The 23,574-nt window shown below is 49.4% G+C and overlaps 1 protein-coding gene across 6 annotated transcripts in view; it reads right to left on the reverse strand.

The window, feature by feature from the left end:
- LOC137438319 (liprin-alpha-4) overlaps window positions 1-22,453 on the reverse strand; it is a 42,092-nt gene extending 19,639 nt beyond the window's left edge. For 3 of the 6 annotated variants that reach the window (XM_078767119.1, XM_078767117.1, XM_078767118.1), the window contains exons 1-5: window positions 22,300-22,383; window positions 21,731-21,947; window positions 21,156-21,185; window positions 14,158-14,291; window positions 5,168-5,307 (exon numbers count right to left, since the gene is read on the reverse strand). In XM_078767119.1, the coding sequence (XP_078623245.1) occupies window positions 5,168-5,307; window positions 14,158-14,291; window positions 21,156-21,185; window positions 21,731-21,947; window positions 22,300-22,340 (562 nt within the window). In that variant the 5' untranslated portion in view covers window positions 22,341-22,383. Of the gene's footprint in view, window positions 1-5,167; window positions 5,308-14,157; window positions 14,292-21,155; window positions 21,186-21,730; window positions 21,948-22,299 lie in introns of all 6 variants that reach the window. The other 3 variants (XM_078767122.1, XM_078767120.1, XM_078767121.1) reach the window with 2 other exon arrangements.
- Between the last annotated feature and the right edge of the window lie 1,121 nt (window positions 22,454-23,574).

Here is a 23,574-nt window from a genome sequence, read left to right on the forward strand (position 1 = left end):
AAAAAAATTGAAGAAATTTTTACAAAATAATTTTTAAAATGGAATACAGAAATATCTAATTTACATAAGTATTCAACCTCCTAAGTCAATACTTCGCAGAAGTGCCTTTGGCAGTGATTACAGCTTTGAGTCTTCTTGTGCATGTCTATCAGCTTTGCACATCTGGATTTGAGGAGTTTCTCCCATTCTCCCTTGCAGATTTGCTCAAGCTTTGTCAAGTTGGATAGGGAGCGCAGATGAACAGCAATCTTCAAGTCTTTCCAAAGATTCTCAATGGGATTCAAGTCTGGGCTTTGGGCTGGGCCACTCAAGGACTTTCACGTTCTTGTTCTGAAGCCATTCCACTGTTGCTTTGGCTGTGTGCTTGGGGTCATTTCCTGTTGGAACATAAATCTTCGCTGCAATCCAATGTCTTTTGCACTCTGAAGCAGGTTCTTCTCAAGTATTTGCCTGTATTTGGTTGCATTCATTGTTGTCTCTATCCTTACATGTCTTTCAGTCCCTGCTGCTGAAAAGCAACCCCATAGCATGATGCTACCACCACCATGCTTCACACTAGAAATGGTGTTAGATGGGTCATGAGCTATGCTCGGTTTCCGCCAGACGTAGCTCTTTGCATTGAGGTCAAAGTGTTCAATTTTCGTTTCATCAGACCACAGAATATTTTGCCTCATACTCTCAGTCTTTCACCTGCCTTTTTACAAACTCCAGGAGTGCTGTCATGTGGCTTTTTCACAGGAGTGGCTTCCATCTGGCCACTCTCCCATAAAGCCTAGATTTGTGAAGTGCTGCAGAGACCGTTGCCCTTCTCACAGGTTCTCCCATCTCAGCCAAGGAACTCTAATTCTGGTAGAGTAGTCATTGGGTTCTTGGTCACCTCCATGACTAAGGTCCTTCTTGTCCGGTTGCTCAATTTGGTCAGAAGGCCAGCTCTAGGAAGAGTCTGAGTAGTTCCATATTATTTTCATTTCCTAATGATGGAGCTCACTGTGCTCTTGGGAACTTTCAACATTCTAGAAATTGTTTTACACCCTTCCCCAGATCTATGCCTACTCACAATTCTATCTCGGAGTTCTACGGACAGTTCCTTAGACTTCATGGTAGAGTTTCTGCTCTGACATACAATTTCAACTGTGGCACCTTATATAGAAAGGTGTGTTTCTTTCTAAATCATGTTCAATTAATTGTATTGGCCACAGGTAGACTCCAATGAAGTTGCAGAGTCATCTCAAGTATGATCAAATTGGATGCACCTGAGCTCAATTTGGAGTGCCAAAGCAAAGGGCTTAAATATTTATTGACTGAAGATATTTCAGCTTTTCATTTTCAATTATTTTGTAAAAAAAAAATCCCACTTTGACAATGTGTGGTATTATGTATATATCAGTGACAAAAAAAAATCTACATTTCATCCATTTTAAATTCAGGTTTTAACAAAACAAAATGTGAAAAGGTCAAGGGGTGTGAATACTTTCTGAAGGCACTGTAGCTGCATTTGCATCACAAGTATGTGTGCTCCTTTATTTGTTTGTCTTTTTGGCACCATGTCTGTCCATTTATTTATTATTTGCGTCTCACCTTCCCTTCTGTATTGTTATAATAAATTATTTTATTTATAAGAAGCATCTTCACACCTTTAGATTCCCACACGCAGGAAAGACCACCTGGTTCGGCTGTATAGACCACCCTTGGGGAGGTTGTAAATTATAACAATGTCTCCCATTATTAGAGCATGAATAGGAGCACAAGCACTGTCCACTCACAGTGTCTTGTCTAAAGATTGTTTGACCAAAGTCTTGGACCTCCGGTGCAGAGTTGTGTTAACGGGATTCCCTGATGTGACAATATACTCATGATGAGGCATCATAAGAAATAAGCATGCGGTATGTTACATGACATTTTATTTAAAACCTCTTCTCGTACATATCTATTATATTGTAGTGTCAACGATCCGGCTAATGCAGGCATTTTGAGCTGGAGATCTAAGGTCTCCGAGAATGACCTAAATGATCTCCGAAATCACTGTTTTGAGAATAAATGCATGATTTACCATGTTACTTTGCCCAAGGATCGTTCAAATAAAACCGAGACTGGCGGTTGCTCGTGCGGGAAGGCAAGAGATGGGAAAACGCTATTATAAATAAGATGTCTATTTAAAGCAATTAATACAGGGGGGTGACAAGACACTAATAAATAAACACAACGAACCAAGCAGTCGAAAGACAAATAAATAGGGAGCACATGTACTTATTACAAGAATATATCTAAACCTCGCTAAAGCACCAAATTACCAGATTCACACCAGAACAAAGGGGCAGGTGGGGATTTGTACAGACCCGAGATGGTCTATGCTGTACCATGATGATGTTGTGCAGGTTGTCTCGGCACAGGACAAAGGTGTGGCATGGGACCGGGGACGAGAGCATGGAGATGAGGTGTGATGATGGGGAGATGCCATTCACTGTTTCTTCAACTGGTCCTTCATGGGGAGCCACAAAGTGGGGAGAGAGAGGTAATCTGTGTTCTCTAAGCCCCACTGTCATGTGCTGTGCACATGCACATATGTGGTAGCATTTACAACTTCTGGGACTGCCTTAGGACCACCACAAGCAGGTGGTTGGTCCCATCATTGGCCACCCGCTGCTGCGGTGGCAGCCTCTTCCAACCAGCATCTCACCCCATTTCCATGGCTCCACAGCTTACTATGCGGCTCTGGCCTGCAGTCCTCTGGTGATTTAGTCCTCAAACACCCCATTATAATGGCCATTTTGTCAATGCCTTTCTTGGTGCCTTTCTACCCAAAAGTCCTTCACCTGGTCTCTCCTGCATGGGAGGTTTAACACAATACAACCATACCTATTCTACTCGAAGGTTTACACTCCCCACCTCCTCGGTGCATGTTTTACAAGTGACAGATCCCTGATAAGCCGGAGTTATGCTTCTGCGAAGATGCACGTAAACGTCTCTGCATAGCTACGCAGAGAAGGGGTTTATGGGTAACCGTAGCCCATAGAGGTTCGCAGAGGGGTCGACGGGCACACCTCCAAAATCTCAACAACACGTCGCGCGCAGCTGTGGTCATGTGCGTCAAACAAACGCTGATTGGTTGAGAAGGGAAGTATATCCGGTAGCATTGAAGGGTTGGGTCCAGACCCAAAACGGAACGAAAACGAAGAACCAGAGCATTCAAACGGAGAATAGCAATGGAGAAGTTTGAGGAGCGACTCTCAGGTGAGGTTCGCAAATACAAACATTTGTATGACACCTCATCAAAATATAAAATTAACCAGGCTACAATGACTTCTTGGAGGGAGATCGGGAAAACATTAGATAAAGATCCAGGATTTTGCAAGGAGAAATGGAAGGCGATGCGAGACAAATTTGTGCGACTGAAGAAGCAAATGAAGACAAAGAGTGGGGATCCTAGGCCCGGGGGGCATAAAGTACCAGACTGCTATATTATGTTGTCTTGGCACCATGGATTTGTTAAACACCGTGAAACTGAGACCAATTTCTTCAGTAATGAATTTGAGGTAAGACAATGGAGGCATGCTTTGACGATATGTATTAATTTAGTAACCATGGCAGTAGGACTATGATATAATGATAGTCTTATGGTAGTCTTATTTTAATCTTATAGTCTTATAGTTAACTAGCAGAAGTACCCGGCATTGCCGGGCGGGGGAGGGGAGGGGAGGGGAAAGGGGAGGGGAGGGGAACGGGGGGGAGCGGAGGAGAGGGGGGGAGGGGAGAAGAGGGGGGGAGGGGAGAAGAGGGGGGAGGGGGAGGGGGGAGGGGAGGAGAGGGTGGGAGGGAGAAGGAGAGGGGGAAGGGGAGGGGGAGGGGGAGGGGGAGGCGGAGGGGGCGAGGGGGAGGGGGGAGGGGGAGGGGTGGGGGAGGGGGAAAGGGAGGGGGAGGGTGAGGGGAGAAGGGGAGGGTGGAGGGGGAAGGGAGGGGGAGGGGAGGACGGAAGGGGAAGGGGGAGGGAAGGGGAGGGCCAGTCAACAATGATGTTGCAGTTCTCATGGTTGGAGAGCAGCACAACAATCGCGACATCGTCCTGCATCTTTGCAACAGCACGAAGCGGATTTTGGAGACTCACCGATCCTGTGACGCCCTCCAGTACCGGCATTGCCGGGCGGGGAAGGGAGACCCGTACATTACACACATTACAACATTACACACACACAAACTGTGTTTTATGTTCAATGGTCTAGCGGCGGGAATGGAACATCACGTGATCGCTCTGAGCGAATCAGCGCGCTGATATGCCACCGCTCAGATTCCGTGTATAATATTCCTCACTGAAATGCGCTGAGGTAAATATGAATAAAAAATATGGATCTCGTCAAATATTTTTAGGTCGGCCATGTCCTTCCCAGGCTCAATGGCCATGTCTGTGCCAAATATCAAGTACGTGAGCCTCTCCATTTAGGAGTCTATCGGTAACATTACACACACACAAACTGTGTTTTATATATATAGATGTTACGTGCAGGTATGTTGGCAAACACCCATGTGGACATCTGCGGGCGACACCGGTGCATGTTCGCAGACTCACAGACGCAGAAGCATAAATCCGGCTTTACAAGCGTAATTCTACCCAACTCGAGTACACGGACCAAATTAAATTCTTAACAAATTCTATCTATGGATCACCCACCCCTTTTAGCTGCAATATCTTCTGTCTGTGACTGAATTAAAGAATTCAAGTGCAAAAAAATTTTTTCCCCAATAATTTAAAACTGCATTAATCGAGGTACTAACTCGATTAAATGGCTTTCCTTTTAATCTCACAAAAATGTACATCGCAAAGAAATAGAAAAAATACAGAAAAGTGACAAATGTAGACGTGCAGGACATTTAGAAGTTGATGAGGATGTCAACTCAGGCTTAAAGTGAGATATCTTTAAACGTCCAACAGTTAGTGTTTAAAAAGAGATATCCCTTCTGGAGGACAGCATGCTTCATGATCCATTCCCTCCTGCTGAAATCCCATTTGACCTTTGCATTTTGCCCATCCCAATGGCTGATATTCATGAACCCCTCCTGTCTTATTACAAGTGGAGAGATATACATGGAGCACAAGAGATCACAACAACATCAAGTAGCGACTTCACTTGAGCAAAGATATACAAAGAATGAGTTTCGAGAAGCGATCAGATACCCTGACTGGATAGCTGCAACTCTTTTCCAGATGCTCCGACCACGCGACTCTTTCGACGAAAGAGCAACCCAAACTTTAGACCTCGTTTCTTGTGTGCCTTTCGGAGGGTCTCAGAGCCAGAATCCCCTACGAGAGAGGCGCTGCGAGGAGGAGAGGAAACAGGAGATACATGAAAAAAGGTCTGGGCCTTCGGGATACAGTCATGTGAAAAAGTAAGTACACCCCATGTAAAGTTTTGACTTTTTCAACATATTTCAACATACAGCTATTTGATCTTCATTTCAACAATATTGACAGATAAAGGTGATATAATATAACAAATATCATGAAACATTTACATTTTGTAGTCCATTGTATAATTTAAATAAACATAAATGCAAATTTCGCATGTGGAAAAAGTAAGTACACCCTTGGCTCTAATAGGTGGTATTGCCCCCTTTGGTAGAAACAACCTCAAGTAAGCGCTTCTTATAACTGTCTACCAGTCTCTGACATCGACTGGGAGAAATTTTTGCCCACTCCTCCATGCAGAATTCTTTCAGCTGTGCGATGTGTGAGGGCCAACATGTTGTGTGGAACAACAACATGCATTTTAAAGGCCATTTTCCCGACAAGAGCGGGGGTTAGCCTTGCGGTCCCCATGACAATCTTCTCCATTTTGCCCTATTTTCTGCATCTCTCCTTGTTAACCCCCTTGCACGCATTTCTTCTTCCACCATCTTTAGCCAAGTCTTTCTCGGTCTTCCCCGTCCTCTACTTCCTTCTACATTCATTTCCATCACTCTTCTCAACCAGTCACTTTCATCCTTCCTCAACACATGACCAAACCATCTCAACCTGTTCCTCTTCACAGCATCAATCACAGGCTCTATTCCCATCATCTTTCGCAATTCATCATTTGTCTTCCTCTCTCTCAACGATACTCCACACATCCGTCGAACCATTCGCATTTCCACCCTTTCCAACCTTCGTTGCTGCTCTATGTTCATTACCCATGTCTCACTCCCATAAATCATAACACTTCTCACACATGCAGCATACACCTTTCCCTTCAGCTTCAATGACACTCCCCTCATCATCAGCACACCACTCAGTTCCCGAAACTTCTTCCATGCACATCTCACTCTCGCAACCGTTGCCGAGTCTGATCCACCTTCTCCGTTCAGCATGTCTCCGAGGTAGCAAAATATTTTCACACCTTCCAGCTTCATGCCGTCTCCAAGATCCAACTCAACATTTCCTCCATCTGCAGCTCCCTCTGTGCACACCTTACATTTGAATGTAGCTGCCACACTGGTTAATGACCCTCTCAGACCACTACATTTTTGATGAACCCACTCAGCGCACATTGTACATTGAATGGAGTTCACTCCGACACCCTTCCGACACACAGCAAAGGGCCACTTCCCAGTTCTTTCCACCTCACCACATGCTTTACCACTTGCCATCACCTTCGTCTTTCCGATATTCACCTTCAGACCTTTTGTCTCCATACATTCCTTCCACTTGTTCATCTTTTCCTTCAGTCCATCCATACTTTCCGCAATCAACACCAGATCATCTGCATACAACAACTCCCACGGTAAACCCTCCTTTACGTTCTGAGCCAGCACCTCCATCACAGCTACAAATAGTAGTGGACTTAGTACCGACCCCTGATGCACTCCCACCTTCACCTCAAACTCACCACTGTTCCCGTCCTTCGTCCTTACAGCTGTGCGCGCTCTTTTGTACATTGCCATCACTACTCTGATCAACCATTCCTCCACTCCTAACTTCCTCAATGCCCATGTCAATACTTTGCGTGGAACCCTATCGAATGCTTTCTCCAGATCAACAAACCCAAGAAACAACTTCTTCCTCTTCTCCATGTACTTCTCCTGCAAATGCCTCACAATGAAAAGCGCGTCTGTCATTCCTCATCATTGTAAGTACACCCTTGGCTCTAATAGGTGGTATTGCCCCCTTTGGTAGAAACAACCTCAAGTAAGCGTTTCTTATAACTGTCTACCAGTCTCTGACATTGACTGGGAGAAATTTTTGCCCACTCCTCCATGCAGAATTCTTTCAGCTGTGCGATGTTTGAGGGGTTTCTTGCATGCACAGCTCGTTTCATATCCCCCCACAACATCTCAATGGGATTTAGATCCGGACTTTGACTTGGCCATTCCAGAACCCTCCATTTCTTTCTTTTCAGCCATTCCTTGGTGGATTTACTGGTATGTTTAGGGTCATTGTCATGTTGCAAGGTCCACCTTCGGTTGAGCTTCAACTTTCCGACAGATGGCCTCACATTATCCTCAAGCACCCTCTGGCACAATGAAGAATTCATAGTGGATTCTATGATGGTGAGCTGCCCAGGCCCTGATGCAGCAAAGCTGCCCCAAACCATAATATTTCCACCACCATGCTTTACAGTTGGTATCAGGTTCTTGTGGTCAAATGCTGTCTTTGGTTTTCGCCAAACATGTCTTCTGGTACTGTGGCTAAATAGCTCTACCTTTGACTCATCTGTCCAGAGCACATTGTTCCAGAAGTGCTGGTCTTTGCCTAGGTGTTCATTGGCAAACTTTAGTCTTGCCCTGATGTTCTTTCTGGACAGCAAAGGTTTCCTCCTGGCACACCTCCCATGTAGATCAAATTTGTGCAGCCTCTTTCTGATGGTAGACTCGTGCACTTTGACATCAACAGTGGCAAGAGCTACCTGTAGGTGCCGTGATGACATTCTGGGGGTTCTTAGAGACTTCTTTCAGCATCTTGCGGTCTGCTCTCGGGCTGAACTTGCTGGGACGGCCTGGCCTGAATAAGTTGGCAGTTGTTTGGAATCTTCTCCACTTGTAGATGATCTTCCGGACAGTCGAATGATTGATTTCAAATTCTTTGGAGATCTTTTTAAATCCCTTCCCAGACTTGTAGGCATCTATAACCTTCTTTCTGAAGGCCTCAGAGAGCTCTTTTGATCTAGGCATGGTGACGCCGCACACTTCAACAACAAAGAGCAAACCAAACTAAATGTCTGAGGTTTAAATAAGACAGGTTCCTCCAAGATCCTCTCTGACGATGTTCTAATCATTTGCACCTGAGCTGGTGCATCTGAATCAAATTTTAGGTATTTGAAGTCGTGATAAATGTCGGGGTGTACTTACTTTTTCCACATGCGAAATTTGCATTTATGTTTATTTAAATTATACAATGGACTACAAAATATAAATGTTTCATGATAGTTGTTATATTATATTGAAGGAGCAGTGCTCCTGCTTGAGACGGACGAAGTGACGGACAAGACACAAACTCATCCGAGAAGATGTTTAATGTATAATCAACTCGGGAACTCTGAAAGCCCGTTTATCGGGTTCGCATACATATAATCCAAGCCAAAAAGCATACGTCAGAACCAAAGCCACGCCTCTCAGGCGAGGCACGCTTTGGTGGTCATGTGACCGACAGGTGCAAGCAATTATAACCTCGGCGCCGCGGTTTGTCCGCCGGTTACGTCACCGGCTGGGGCAAGGAGATTATGTTGCTGGTCTCGAGCTTTAGGGGACCCATGGGTCGCTACACACGCCCCCCCAGAATCGACTTGGTCCAGGAAGGTCAACCTGAGGGGGGTCCGGATGACCCGACCGAAACGACCCCTGGCTGGTCACAGGGGGGGGGGGGGTCCGGTGTGGTGGTGGGTAGCCGGGCGGGGGGTGCAGTGGACGGGGGGCGGCCGCGGGCGGTGGGAGAGCCAGCCGTGGCGGCTGGCCGACGTCCATGTGGGCCGGCTTGAGGCGGTCCACCGAAATCCGGTCCGCCCGGCCGCCGATGCCGACGACGAAGGACTTGTTGTCCCGTCGTAGGACCCGGAAGGGTCCGTCGTATGGTGGCCGGAGCGGCCCCCGGTGCGCGTCGTGGCACACAAAGACGTACTCCGCCGTGCAGAGTGCTGGGGGGACGTAGGATTGGGGGTCGCCGTGGCGGGACGTGGGCACCAGGGCGAAACGTTGGGCGGCCTCCTGGAAGTCCGTGCGCTGCCGCGCGGCGGACTAGGGGCTGGTGGCGTCGGGCACGAATTCGCCCGGGATGCGGAGGGCCTGGCCGTACACCAGCTCGGCGGTGGACGCCTGGAGGTCCTCCTTTGGAGCCGTGCGGAGGCCCAAAAGGACCCACGGGAGCCGGTCGGCCCAGCCGTCGTCCTGGAGGCCGGCCATGAGTGCGGCCTTCATGGAGCGGTGGAACCGCTCGCACAACCCGTTGGCCTGGGGGTGTTAGGCCGTGGTGCGGTGCAGGGTAACGCCCAATGTGCGGGCGACCGCGCCCCACAGTTCGGATGTGAACTGTGGGCCGCGATCCGACGAGATGTCCGCCGGTGCGCCGAAACGCGCGACCCAGGTGGCAATGAACGCCTGGGCCACGTCGGCGGTGGTGGTGGAGACAAGGTGGCACAGCCTCCGGCCACCTGGTGGTCCTGTCCACCATGGTAAGCAGGTGGGTGAACCCCTGCAATGGGGGAAGGGGACCCACCAGGTCCACGTGGACGTGGTCGAAACGTCGCTCGGGCACGGTGAAAGGAGCCAGCGGAGCCTGGGTGTGACGGTGGACCTTGGCCCGCTGGCAGGGTGTGCAGGCGTTGGCCCAGTCGCGGACGTCCCGTCGCAACCCGTGCCAGACGAAACGTGCCGACACCAGCCTCTGGGACGCCTTCCGGCCCGGGTGAGAGAGGCCATGGAGCGAAGCAAAAATGCGACGCCGCCAGGTGACCGGCACAACGGGGCGAGGTCGGCCTTGGGAGACGTCACAAAGCAGGACCGTATCCGCGAAGGGGACGTCAGCCAAGCGGAGGCCCGTGTCCGCCACCCGGAGCGCCTGCACCGTGCCGTCGGTGGCCTGGTCCGTCGCCATCAGGGCGAAATCGATGCCGAGGTGGACGGCATTGGCGCTGGCTCGAGAAAGGCAGTCGGCCACGGCGTTGTCCTTTCCGGTGACGTGCCGGATGTCCGTGGTGTATTCCGACACGGCGGAGAGGTGGTGCTGCTGGCGGGCCGACCACAGCTCCGTGACCTTGGCGATGGCGAAAATCAATGGCTTGTGGTCGACAAAGGCCGTGAATGGGCGGCCCTCCAGGAGGTGGCGAAAATGGCGGACGGCCAGGTACAGCCCGAGGAGCTCGCGGTCGAAAGTGCTGTACTTCAACTCGTTGGGCAGGAGTTGCCGGCTGAAGAACGCGAGCGGCTGCCAGGCCCCGTTTACCCATTGTTCATGAACCGCGCCCACGGCGTAGTCGGAGGCGTCCGTGGTGAGGGCGATGGGAGCATGGGGTACCGGGTGGGCCAGCAGCGTGGCGTTGGCGAGGGCCCGTTTCGCGCCGGTGAAAGCAGCGTCCATGTCCGTGGACCAGACGGCGTCGCGCTTCGCCGGCTGGCCGCGGAGGGCGGTGTACAAGGGCCGCATGAGTTGCACAGCTCGGGGCACGAAGCGGTGATAAAAGTTCACCATCCCGAGGAACTCCTGCAGCGCCTTGATGGAGCAGGGGCGCGGGAAAGCGATGATGGCCTTGACTTTGGCCGGTAGCGGCACGGCGCCGTTCCGGGTGATGCGGTGGCCCAAAAAGTCGATCGTCGCCGCACCAAAGTTACATTTGGCCGGGTTGACGATCAAGCCGTGCTCGCTGAGGCGGCCGAACAGCGTCCGGTGGTGGAGGAGGTGCTCGGCTCTGGACCTGCTGGCGACAAGGATGACGTCCAGGTAGGTAAAGAGGAACGGCAAGTCGCGCAGCACGCCGTCCATCAGGCGCTGGAACGCCTGTGCCGCGTTTTTGAGGCCGAAGGGCATCCGGAGGAATTCAAAGAGGCCGAAGTGTGTAATAACGGCCGTCTTCGGGATGTCGGCCGGGCGGACGGGCACCTGGTTGTACCCCCGAATCAAGTCCACTTTTGAAAAAATGGTCCGCCCCGCCAACCAGGCGGAAAAATCCTGGATGTGCGGGACGGGGTACCTGTCGGGGGTAGTGGCGTCGTTGAGGCGACGGTAGTCGCCGCCATCCGCCCCCCGGCTTCGGGACGATGTGCAGCGGCGAGGCCCAGGCGCTGTCGGAGCGCCGCACGATGCCGAGGCGCTCCAGCGCGGCGAACTCGGCCTTGGCGACGGCGAGTTTGGCTGGGTCGAGACGGCGAGCTCGGGCGTACACCGGCGGGCCCGTAGTGGGACTATGATGCTCGATGCCGTGACGCACCGCGACGGCCGAAAACGTCGGTCGCGTGAGGGCCGGGAACTCCGCGAGGAGACGCGCGAATTCGTCTGCAACGGGAGGACACAGGAAAGCTCGGTGGGCGCGGAACGGCTCAAGGCGCACACCAGCGAGCTGAAAGTTTCGGTGTTGACGAGACGCCGGCGTTTAACGTCGACCAGCAGCCCATGGGCGCAAAGGAAATCGGCACCTCACAGCCACGACGTCCGCCGTCACGAACTCCCAGCGACCATGTTTAAAAACACCTCACCACCATGAAATTAAAAACACCTCACCACCACGAAATTAAAAACACCTCACAGCCATAAACCACGTAATAATAACACCTCACCACCACAAAATTGAAAACACCTCACAGCCATAAAACACGTAATAAAAACACCTCACAGCCACGAAATTAAAAACACCTCACCACCATGAAATTAAAAACACCTCACAGCCACGACGTCCGCCGTCACAAACTCCCAGCGAAAGAGCTGGCTGCCGAAGCGGAGGGCGACGGTGCGTGGGCCGAAGGTGCGGATGGCGGAACCGTTGGCCGCGATTAAGGAGGGGCCGCAAATGGCGGCCCGCCTGTCCTCCGCCGAAGCGGGAATGACGCTCAGCTGAGCGCCGGTGTCGCAGAGAAAACGCCGCCCCGACGCTTGGTCCGCGATGAATAGCAGGCTTCCGGAACGGCCGGCGCTCATGGCTGGTAGTGAGCGCCGGCCCGACCGTTTCCCGACTTGCCGAACGTGCACGGGGGTCGACATGATCGGGCCCGCCGCCCGAACCTGGCATGGAAATAACACCAGGCCGGGTCTGGCGGGGGCTCCGGTCGACGCGTCGGGACCGGGCGACGCGGCGTCGCCGCTGCCAGTCGCGCTGGCCCGGCGGCCTCCGGGAAGGAAGCTGCGTCGCGGGCGTCGGGCGGGTGGGCGGGAAACTGCGCCGCGGGCGCCGACTGGGCGGCGGGCGGGTTCCCGGCAGCCACCCCGACGAGCTGGCTCGCCGCTCCGACGAGCGGGCTTGCCGAATAGATCTTGTCGGCCTCCCTGGCGAGGTCGCGGGGGTTCGCGATGGTCGTGCTTGCCAGGGCGACCCGTACCTGGGCCGGGAGCTGGCGGAGAAAAAGCTCTCGGAAAAGGAAATCCGAGGGGTGCTCGCCGAGCAACGCGAGCATGTAGTCCATACGTTCGGATGGGCGCGTATCGCCGAGCTCAGGAAGGTCGAGCAGGCGTCGTGCGCGTTCAGCCGGGGAGAGGGCGAAAGCGCCCAGAAGAAGTGCCTTGATGGCGTCGTACTTGCCGTCAGCGGGCGGGCTCTGGAGGAGGCTCAGGCAGCGGGCGGCGGTCACGGAGCTGAGCGCGGCGACCACGTAATGGTATTTAGTGGTGTCCTCCGTAATGCCACACAGGGCGAACTGGGAGTCTGCCTGAGCGAACCAGACGGCGGCATGTGCTTCCCAGAAAGTGGGAAATTTGAGGGACACTGCCGTGTCCATCACGTGTTGTAAACTCGGGGTCACCAGTGAAGGAGCAGTGCTCCTGCTTGAGATGGACGAAGTGACGGACAAGACACAAACTCGTCCGAGAAGATGTTTAATGTATAATCAACTCGGGAACTCTGAAAGCCCGTTTATCGGGTTCGCATACATATAATCCAAGCCAAAAAGCATACGTCAGAACCAAAGCCACGCCTCTCAGGCGAGGCACGCTTTGGTGGTCATGGTCATGTGACCGACAGGTGCAAGCAATTATAACCTCGGCGCCGCGGTTTGTCCGCCGGTTACGTCACCGGCTGGGGCAAGGAGATTATGTTGCTGGTCTCGAGCTTTGGGGGACCCATGGGTCGCTACAATATCACCTTTATCTATCAATATTGTTGAAATGAAGGTCAAATAGCTGTACGTTGAAATATGTTGAAAAAGTCAAAACTTTACATGGGGTGTACTTACTTTTTCACATGACTGTATGAGAAAAATACAATGGACTCGAAACTGAGACCAAATATCCCAAATTCATGAGTCAGCCTTCAACTATATACTGTATGGCCTTCCACTTCCAAAATTGGGCTTTATTAGGAACAAATATTTTATCCTTCGAGCCGTATCACCAAATCATTAAGAAGAGTGAAAGCATTTGCTCATTTTTCAAACTTACTATTATAGTCTAGTGTTTATGAGTAACTGCATGTACTTGTTCGATGTCAATTTCTGGTAAACAATTGTTTGGCAATCTGTTAACAATATTATAGAAGCATCTAGAATACTCTTTCCATTGGGTGCTTGTATCCTTAAACTTGTTGGACCAATCCTATACGTTACTGTGTTGAACTGTAAGCAGCTTGATTGATCAGGAAATGAATGAATGAATTAAATCAGAGTGACTGTGTATCTTGGTATTGCACATTCTTGGTATTGCACTTTTCTTGGTATTGCAATACTTGCAATACCTGCACCAATTCTTGGTATTGCACTTTTTGAAGTTTGACTATAGCTACGACAGGTTTAACAAACTGGAAGTTCACAAGGTTATGCTAACCGCCGTGGGAAGCAAAGTGAAGCTGTTCCAGGCTGTCAGTTTTGGTCCGACGAAGGGCTAATGTCCGAAACATAACCTTTCCGTTGCTTCCCATCGTGGTCAAACGCACCTTTATCAACCTCCAGTTGATGCAACCTATTGATAGAATTGTCCGTCGACACAGACTGACACTAGCCTGGACAAAGTGTAGTTAGCATTTGTTTCACGATCGGTAGTTTGTACATTGTTGTGGGTTTTACCTGCGGATGTCCTCTTGACTGGCTGCCTTCACAGAATAGCCCAGGCGATGTAGATTCCCATGTGGACTCGTTGGTGGAGAGGTCTCACAGCGGATCGTCGTCTTGTCTTCCCTGGGTTCTTCACCGGCCATTGTCTGGATTTTGGGAATGGAGTTTGATGTGAGGTTTGGAACAATTAGGTGTGGGACAGTGTTGAAGGTCTAAGATTATGGTTACATTTTAACACCGGTGGTTGTAATGTGTGTTCTCAAGAATCCCAGATGGATGAGAAAGATTACCACGTTTGAATGTTTAAATTGAAGTAGATCTTTGAAGCCAAAATTAGAAACCAAAAATTGTGGGCTTTATTGCAAAATGCTTCTTATTAATAACTACATAAAATGGGATATCCTAATTGGTATAACTAGGGCATGCCCGTACTATATCTATATCTAAAATTATATCCCCCCCTCTATTTACATGAAATGGTTTGGTCCATGAAATGTTTTGGTCCATTCGCAACGCCAAAGCGAACGGCGAACGCTTTACATGAAATGGTTTGGTGCATGAAATGTTTTGGTCCATTCGCAACGCCAAAGCGAACGGCGAACGGCTTGCGAGTACAGTGACAATCCCCCCGGGGTTTTTATTAGTTTTAAAACATAGTTTAACGCCAACATAGCGCCAACATAGTTTGCAAACGTGAAATAAATGAATACGCTCTCAAATGTGCCATCCGAGGCAGAGTGTGTCCGCCACGTTCGGCACACGCGATAGCTCGCTGCTCTCTGATTGGTTGAATCGTTTTTTGGACATAGCTCGGTAAGTAATTGTCCGATTAATATGAAACCTTCCGTTTCCTTCCGTTTCTTCCATTTCTTCCGTGACTTCCGTTTCTTCCGTGACTTCCGTTTCCGGTCTTGCTGGCGACGGTTCGTTTTTTCGCAGGTCTCCACGCTCTCCATCGAAATCGAAGTTAAGTCATTGTTCCAATTTGTATTTTCGTTATAACTGTATTTCTTTTATGGTGTATGTACGTATATTGTCCCGTCAAAGATTTTCGGTGCAAATCTTTCATACCTGTATTGAAAATCGCGTTAATTCGTGTCGTCTCGAGGTCTTGTACAGTGTACACTGTACAACCTTGAGGCTTTGTTTTTCTCTCAGCGCCTGTCGTTTGTGATCCAATAACTTTCGTTCTCTGTTTTCGCAGTCTTTCCACCCCAAAGCCTACTTCCTTATGTAAATCTCAACTCAAAAAAACAAAAAAAAAAGACTACCTTCTCTGTGCTCATTCGTTTATTCATTCTTATTCGTTCGTTCGTTCTTCGACCACGTGTTTCTCCCCCATTTCCCCAGATAGATTGTCAAATTTCAATTCGTTATTTTATCGTCCATGTGATATTGTTTGATTATAGTTAGTTTTGGTTTGAATTTCCTGTAACTCGTAATTAATTAATTAATCGTTTTCTGCTCATCGTGTGTGGCCTTGTAGTTGTACCCCCGTCGGTGTTTTGTTAACTTAAGTGTGTTTTGCTTGGCTCTTGGTTTTTTCCCTTCTACCCCGAACATAATACTGTCTAACGTTCTAAATCCCCCCCCCCCCCCCAAAAAAAAAAAAAAAAAAAAAAAATTATTTTCTTTTCTCCACGTGTACTGTTGTCTCATCCTGTATTTTCTGTCCAGGTGTGCTGTTCGCCCCACCCCCATTATCTCCTTGCCATCCACCGTTTGCCCTGTTCACGTGACTCGTGGTGGTCCCTCTCGGCTCTCCCCCCGTTGGTATTTTTGTGCATATAAGATTGTTCATAGTTCTGTTTAAATATTTTTAAATATGTTTAACCTTTCCCCTTCTGTTTTTTATTCAGTGGTATATTACAACACGCTGTTTTTCTTCCTATTTAAAAGGCTTTTCTCAATTTCCTCTCCAACTCATTCCACTTCAAAAAAAAGAAATTCAATATCTTATACGTCTCCCTCACTACATGGTCTAAATTCACATTCATTCCATCCCTCCTCCATCATCCTGAACCGGATTGCTAACTTGAAAATCACAACAAACCCAATTTGTTATCAATGTTCGTCTTTCATTAATCATCCACTTTCTAAACTCCCCTCTTGCCCCTCCCATCCAAATCCCCCCCCTTGCACCTACACTCCGAAACTTCCCCCTTGCCCCACCACTCTTAAACTCCCCCCTTGCCCCTCCACTCCTGAACTCCCCCCTTGCCCTTCCCCTCCTAAACTTCCCCTTTGCCCCTCCCCTCCTAATCCCCCCCTCTTGCCCCTCCACTCCTGATCTCCCCCCTTTCCCCTTCCCTCCAAAACTCCCCCCTTGCCCCTCCCCTCCTAAACTCCCCCCACACTCCTCCCCTTCAAAACTCCCCCCCAATCCCTCCCATTCAATTCTCCCCCCATACCATTCCTCTCCAATTCTCTCTCCTCCCCCCTCCTCCTCCAAGCTGCCTCCTCCCCACTTCGTCTCCCTTCTATCTCATACCTCCACCCCCCCAAACCTTCTACTTTCCTCTGCCCCCCCTCAAACAACCCCTCACTGTGCCGCATCCCTTCACCAGCAAACCTTTCATCCTCCTCATCCTTCCCTTTCTTGGAACTGTTCTGCAACATCTGAAACACTATCAACTGCTCTCCCTACATCCCCCTCTCATCCTTCATCTTACCCTACTCCTCCCCTCCCCTGTCCTGTACCCGATGCTCCCCCTCTCTCTTAATTAACGGTATGGACCTCAAACATCCGGGGCCTTCGCTCAAACCTGACTGATCTCTCCATACAGGTTGCTTCTGACAATCCAGACTTGATCTGCTTAACAGAGACTTTCCTCCTTCAAGATGTCTCTGATTCCTTAATATCTCTTCCTGGTTACTCCCTCCTCCGGTATGATAGACCTGAGCCTCGGCCTGGTGGTGGGGTGGCTATCTTTGTCAAAAACTCTCTTCCTCACTCTCCTTGCACTGCTCTCTTTCCTCCTCACCCGCAGGAGTACCTCTGGTTACGGCTTCCTCTCCGCTCCCACCTTTTGTTCATATGTGTTCTGTACCGACCCCCAAACAGTGATGACTCCATCTACATTTCAATGTCTGACAACATGGACCAACTTCTATCCACTCATCCCAACTCTCTCTTCCTCATATGTGGTGACTTCAACTGTCATCATGCCACCTGGTTGGGTGTGGGTTCCTCTCTCACTAGTCATGGCACCTCAGCAAAGGACTTCTGTGACTCACTGGGATTGACACAATCTGTCAATTTCCCGACCCGGATCTCAGCCAATGGAGTATCTTCTCTTCTAGACTTGGTTATGACAAACTTCCCTGCTAATGTCTGCTGCTCTTCTTCTGCTCCAATCGGCTCTTCTGATCATGTGCTTGTCAAAGTGGACATCTCTCTGGCCATTCTCAGAGAGCCTCCTCAGCGTCGGCGAGTCTGGCATTTCACTCAGGCCGACTGGGACGGTCTTCAAGCAGCCATCAATCGTCTGGATTGGTCTCCCATCTCCACTGCCTCTGACATCAATTCTTCCTGGGAATTCTTCCAAAGCAAACTGATCTCTCTCATGCACAGATTTATCCCATCTCGCCTTCAATTGTCTTACCCTTCCTCCCGTCCATGGTACACTGAATCTTGTGGTGAGGCAGTTGCCCTGAAACAACTTGCCTTTGCCTCTTGGAAGGCTAATCCAACTGAAGGAAATCTCAGTTCCTTCCACCAAGCTCGGAACAAGTGTGTGTCTACCCTCAGGAGTGCCAGGAAGCACTATCTCTCCTCACTCAAGAATGAACTCTCAAACCTGTCTCCTTCCTCCAAATCCTGGTGGCGTCTGGTCAAATCCGTTTCTGGTGTTTGTTCCCCCTCCATCCCCTCCCTTACCTCAAATGGCCACACAGTTGACATCGCACGTGACAAAGCCGAATGCCTCAACTCTGTGTTCGCCTCGAAATCCTTAGTCCCAAACCCATCTCTCTCTGTTCCCACCTTTCCCAGTCGAACCCAACTGCTCCTGGACTCTGTGTCCTTCTCTCCTGACAAGGTGGAGGAGTTTTTGTCAAACCTCGACTCTGATTCTGCAACTGGACCAGACGGCATCAGCCCACGGGTCCTAAAATCCTGCTCTGCCGCTCTATCTCACCCTCTCTCTGTTCTTTTCACCCTATCTTTTGCTCAAGGTCATCTGCCAGCATCCTGGAAATCAGCTAACATTACCGCTTTACACAAAAAAGGTGCAAAAACAGATCCTTGCAACTACAGACCAATCAGCCTGCTCCCAATTATCAGCAAAGTCATGGAATCCATCATTGCTTCGGATATGAAATCTTTCCTCTTCTCCAATGGCTTGATCTCTGATCATCAATTTGGTTTCAGACCAGGTCACTCTACTCTGGACATGCTGCTTCTGCTGTCTCAACAATGGATGGAGGTCCTCAATGCCAAACAGGAAATCAGAGCTGTCTCCCTTGACATATCAAGGGCCTTTGATACGGTCTGGCACCCAGCTCTGCTCACCAAACTCTCCTCCTATGGTATCCATGGAAATCTCCACGCATGGCTTGCGGACTTCCTCTCTGGTCGTAGTCAACGTGTGGCCCTGAATGGATTTCTCTCATCTCCCCTTCCTGTTCAGGCTGGAGTTCCCCAAGGAAGTGTGCTGGGCCCTGTGCTTTTTCTGGTCTTTATCAATGATCTCTCTGACTCTCTGGAAAATCCTCTCTATCTCTTTGCTGATGACTCCACTCTCTGCCGCTCCATTCCTCTTCCCTCAGATCGGCAGTCTGCAGCCTCCTCACTCTCTGAAGACCTGGACAAAATCACAGACTGGTCAAACAAGTGGAACATGTCTTTCAATCCTGCCAAATCTCACTCTCTTACTATGTCTCTCCGAAAAGATCGACTGGACAACCCTCCCATCTACTTTCTCAACAATCCTCTCCAAGAAGTTCTGTCACTCAAGCTTTTGGGTCTCACTATCTGCCATGATCTTTCTTGGGAAAACCACATTTCCAAGCTGGCCTCCAAAGCCAGTCGCCGACTGGGCATCCTCCGTCGTGCGAAGTCCTTCCTCGGCACACCTGAGCTCCTCACCACATACAAGGCTTTCATCCGCAGCTCAATGGAATACTGTTCTCCCCTATGGGCTGGTGCTCCTGCCTCACACCTGGCTCGGCTTCACGCTGTTGAATCCAAAGCTTTCAAAATCATTGGAATCTCCCGCGATGAAGCTATCTCTGAGGGCCTTTCACTCACTCACCGCAGGCAGGTAGGTGGTCTTTCTGTCTTCTACCGACTCCTCTCCGGCCTTGCTCCCCCAGCTCTCTCTGTGCTCTGTCCCCCAAATATTCCTACAGGTCGCACAAGATCTGCCAGCAACCCTCTGATGGTTAAACTGCCGAAATCTCGGCTCTCTGCTCACCTTCACTCTTTCATTCCTCTTTTCTCCCGCCTGTGGGACAAACTCCCACACTCCCTTCAATCCCTCTCCTCCCTCCAGGTCTTTAAAACAGCTGTTCACCACCATCTCTTATCTTCCCCCATCCATAACCTTGATCTTTTCTACCCCCACTAATTCACCCCAGATCCACCTTGTTTGAAATTCCAACTTATTTCCTGGAAATCCTGGCAGTGTCCATATGTTTATACCTCTCCCACCCCCCCCCCCCCTTCACATGCCTCCCCCCCTTCACATGCCTCCCCCCCTTCACATGCCTCCCCCCCAAAGCCCTCTCCCTCCCACAGATCTCTCCATGTCTCCATGTCTCTCGGTCCCTGCTCTCAAATGTTGTGTTTGTGTCCTTCCCCCTCTCTCCCCATCTTGTCTACCGCTCCCGATGTTATTTGTTTTATGTGTCTGTTTGTCTTTCTGTGTGATTAATGTTCGCTCTTTCACGAGCCTCGATCTTGTATACAAAAAAAAAAAAAAAAAAAAAAAAAAAAACCTTGAAAAGGCACATCCTCGGGTCCCCAGCAATATACCTGGCAAGTTTAAAGTATATCGGACCCGTGGTTGTCGAGAAACAGCGGTCACAGACAAACGTACAAACAAACAAACACACAGAGATTACTGGAATTATAGATAGACTAGGGCATGCCCGTACTATATATAAGCTAGGACGTGCCCGTTCCTTGCCAAAAAGAAAAAAAAAAAAAATTTGTGTAGGGGTGTGTGTGTGTAAACATCCTAGGGCGTGCCCGTACGTGGGTGCAAAAAAACATGCGTGCAAACAACAACAACAAAAAAAAACTTTGAAACCACGTGGCAGTAACGACCACAGAACCCCCCCCCCCCTCTATTTACATGAATGGTTTGGTCCATTCGCAACGACCACAGAACCCCCCCCCCCTCTATTTACATGAAATGGTTTGGTCCAAAGCGAACGGCTTGCGGTGTTTGGTAAAGAAATCGCCATAGCTCGGTAACTACTTGTCCGATTAATTTCAAACCTTGAAAAGGCACATCCTCGGGTCCCCAGCAATATACCTGGCAAGTTTCAAGTATATCGGACCGGTAGTTGTCGAGAAACAGCGGTCACAGACAAACATACACACATACACACATACAAACACACATACACACATACACACAGAGATTAATGGAATTATAGATAGATGAAAGCCTGGTGTTGGCTTAGCGGTTAGGGTGCCGGCTTGGGATCCTAGGATCCTGGGTTTCAATCCCGGTCGATCGCTGAATTAACGCCAGGGGGGTTGACACAGCCTGTCATCCCTCTGAGGTCGGCAAATCGAGTACCAGTTCACTGGTAATTCTCTGTGTGTCGCAAGAGGCAACTAACAGGGTTGGTGGCAGGAAGGGCATCTGGCCATAAAACATTGCTTCAAACAGGGGACCACGGTGCCCAAAAAAGGCCAACCCCTGCTCTGCGGGGAAAAATGGCCTCTAAAGGCGGGTCTAATTGGTATAGTATTTTTGATTGTTTAGGGTTAGGCAATCCATTTCGCATGTTGTGGAACAAAAGCAAAAGGAAGGTGTGGTGTATCAGAACCTTACCTTCCGCCGATATTTCCTTAAATCGCTTGGCTAAAGACACACACAGAATGACAAGCAGCTTTAAACAAACATATCAAGAACAAATATATACAAGTAAACTCAGATACTGGAAGAAGCCATTGGTTTCATTGTGACAGTGCTTTATCCACACTCCACAAGCTTATACTCCTTACCAATTTACTATTCTGCATTTACTCAGTGTTAACTTACTCAAACATCGACATGGCTTTAAGATCTAAAGGCAGGAATTTTTTTTTTTTTTTACCAGGGTACCGGCAATGGCCTATTCGTTTCAAGAGGGACAGTGAGACCTTTAAAGTGTAGATCCCATATGCATACTGGGCAGCAAGATCTACATCTCGATTTGAAGAATGATGAGCTCTGAAATGCATCCCCTCCTGCCGGTACTCTATTGGAATGGCAGTTTTTTTTAAGTCAAGTTTGATCGCGTTATGGATCAAACCCATCCAAGACAGGTCAACGGTAAATGCAGTACCAAGAGAATGATCCTGCAGCCCCAAATTAACCGAAAAACCAAACAGATTACCAGTCTCAATGGTGTGCGGTAAGGTTACCAAGGTCATGACACCCATCCGGTCGAGGTCTCTTGGAGGACGACGGGCCGCAGTTCGTGGAGGAGAGGCCGGAGGTGTTGCCAAAGAGCCAGGGGTAGAGGCGGCGGAGCGAAGACGGCACGGTGGAGAGGAACCGCCAGCAGGACTTGAACTCCCAACTCGGCTCTGCAGCTCCTCGGCACGTAAATCGGTCGAGTCCTTTTCCTCCTGGATGAGCCTGAACAGGTGATGATGTGTGGAAAAGCAGAAAGTGGGAAGACAGTGTGAAAGAGGTAGAGAGAGGAAAATAGTGGTAATGATAAAGAGTAATGATAGGAATAAAATGGAAAAGACATCTGAAAGAGAAGGCAACAGAAGGGGGTGGACAATGAGGAGGCTGAAGAAATATAAACAAGCAATAAAAGGGAACCCTTACAAATATCTCCCATGGATTTCTCAAGAGATCCGATGAGAAAACGATGAGAAGCTCATAAGATTTCATGAGAAATGCATAGATGCTTTTTTTTGTAAGGAATGTAGAAAAGGGAAATAAATACATGTGGAAATGGAAAGTGAGATAAAAATGGGACCTTATTTCCCTGTTGATGGCATCCAGCTGCTCTTGCAGCATCAATGCCAAAGTCTGTGCGTCCGAAGAGCCCCCGCCAGGGGAACCAGCCCCCCCATCTCCAACCCCCTCCCCACCTGCTACCTCCACCCCCTCGAGTTCAACATCACGAATGCCAGGCTGAAGTAGCAAAAAAAACAAAAAACATCGACATTGTCAACAGCAGTGCAAAGTCAATCGAGCTCCAAACTCACAGCAAAAATGCAAATTTATCCAACATGTCAAACTGGCTTCACTCTCAACAAAATGAAACTATTTTCAGAATATATATCATAATCATCATCATCATCAAAATCATCATCATCATGTGCCAAACTCTCCACAAAGCAATAGTGCTGCAGAAGCAGTCTCTTGGGAATAGTTATATTGGGTGGTTTGCCATTGCCTTCCCAGCAATCAATCAGTACAGGAACTTGTAATTTGTTCAGGGTGTAACTTGTCTTCTCGTCTCTGAAAGACATCAGTGAAATATCCCCCATTGACCATTGCTGGCAGACGGGTCATCCAGATTGATGTTCTTCTAATCGAGATTAATGCTCTTCTAATCTTCAAATGATTGTGCAAGCATTGATGCCTCACCTTGCCTGAGAAACACCAAGGTAGTTAATAGTTGGGTCGGGATTTGAACTCGGGCTAAATGGCTCAAAGCTGAGTGCACATACAGTATCTCTATGCTGTTCTGCTATCCCTGATACAAATATATTGTTACGGACACGGCTAAAGATGTTGCTTGACCGAGCGGAATGGCCGCCGTGTTCGTACAGTTCCCCCGATTCTTCCCCAACTCACCCGATTCCACTCGAACGTTGGCCAAATCGCGCTATGCTAAATCAATGATGGAAAGGACACAACGATTGGGTTAGATGAAACGACGCAAGGGGTACAGTTCTCAAGACCTCCGGAGGAGGATATAATTAGTGGTGGAGAAAAGGGGTAGATTACAAGGTAGAGTGAGGTAAAAGACACAGAAGAGATGGGCACTTAGTTACAGTCTTATGTTATCCCCGACAGACCACAGACAAACGGAACAAGACTGACTTACACAGGGATTGATGGCAGGGAAGGACAGGTAGTTCGATAGCACAAGGTGCACCTTGGCTCGGGGGCAGGATCAAGCACGGTCCAAAAGATGCAGGGAGGCCTCACAGCGCTCGGAGGGTACGTCTTGCTTCTCCAAGCTCAGCGCGCATCTGACGTCACCTCCCTCTTCCTGCGCATGCTCAGTGGGGAGTCACAC

This window comes from Myxine glutinosa, chromosome 13 (genome assembly GCF_964187855.1).
Source record: "Myxine glutinosa chromosome 13, kmMyxGlut1.1, whole genome shotgun sequence".
In the NCBI taxonomy this organism is placed as follows: Eukaryota; Metazoa; Chordata; class Myxini; order Myxiniformes; family Myxinidae; genus Myxine; species Myxine glutinosa.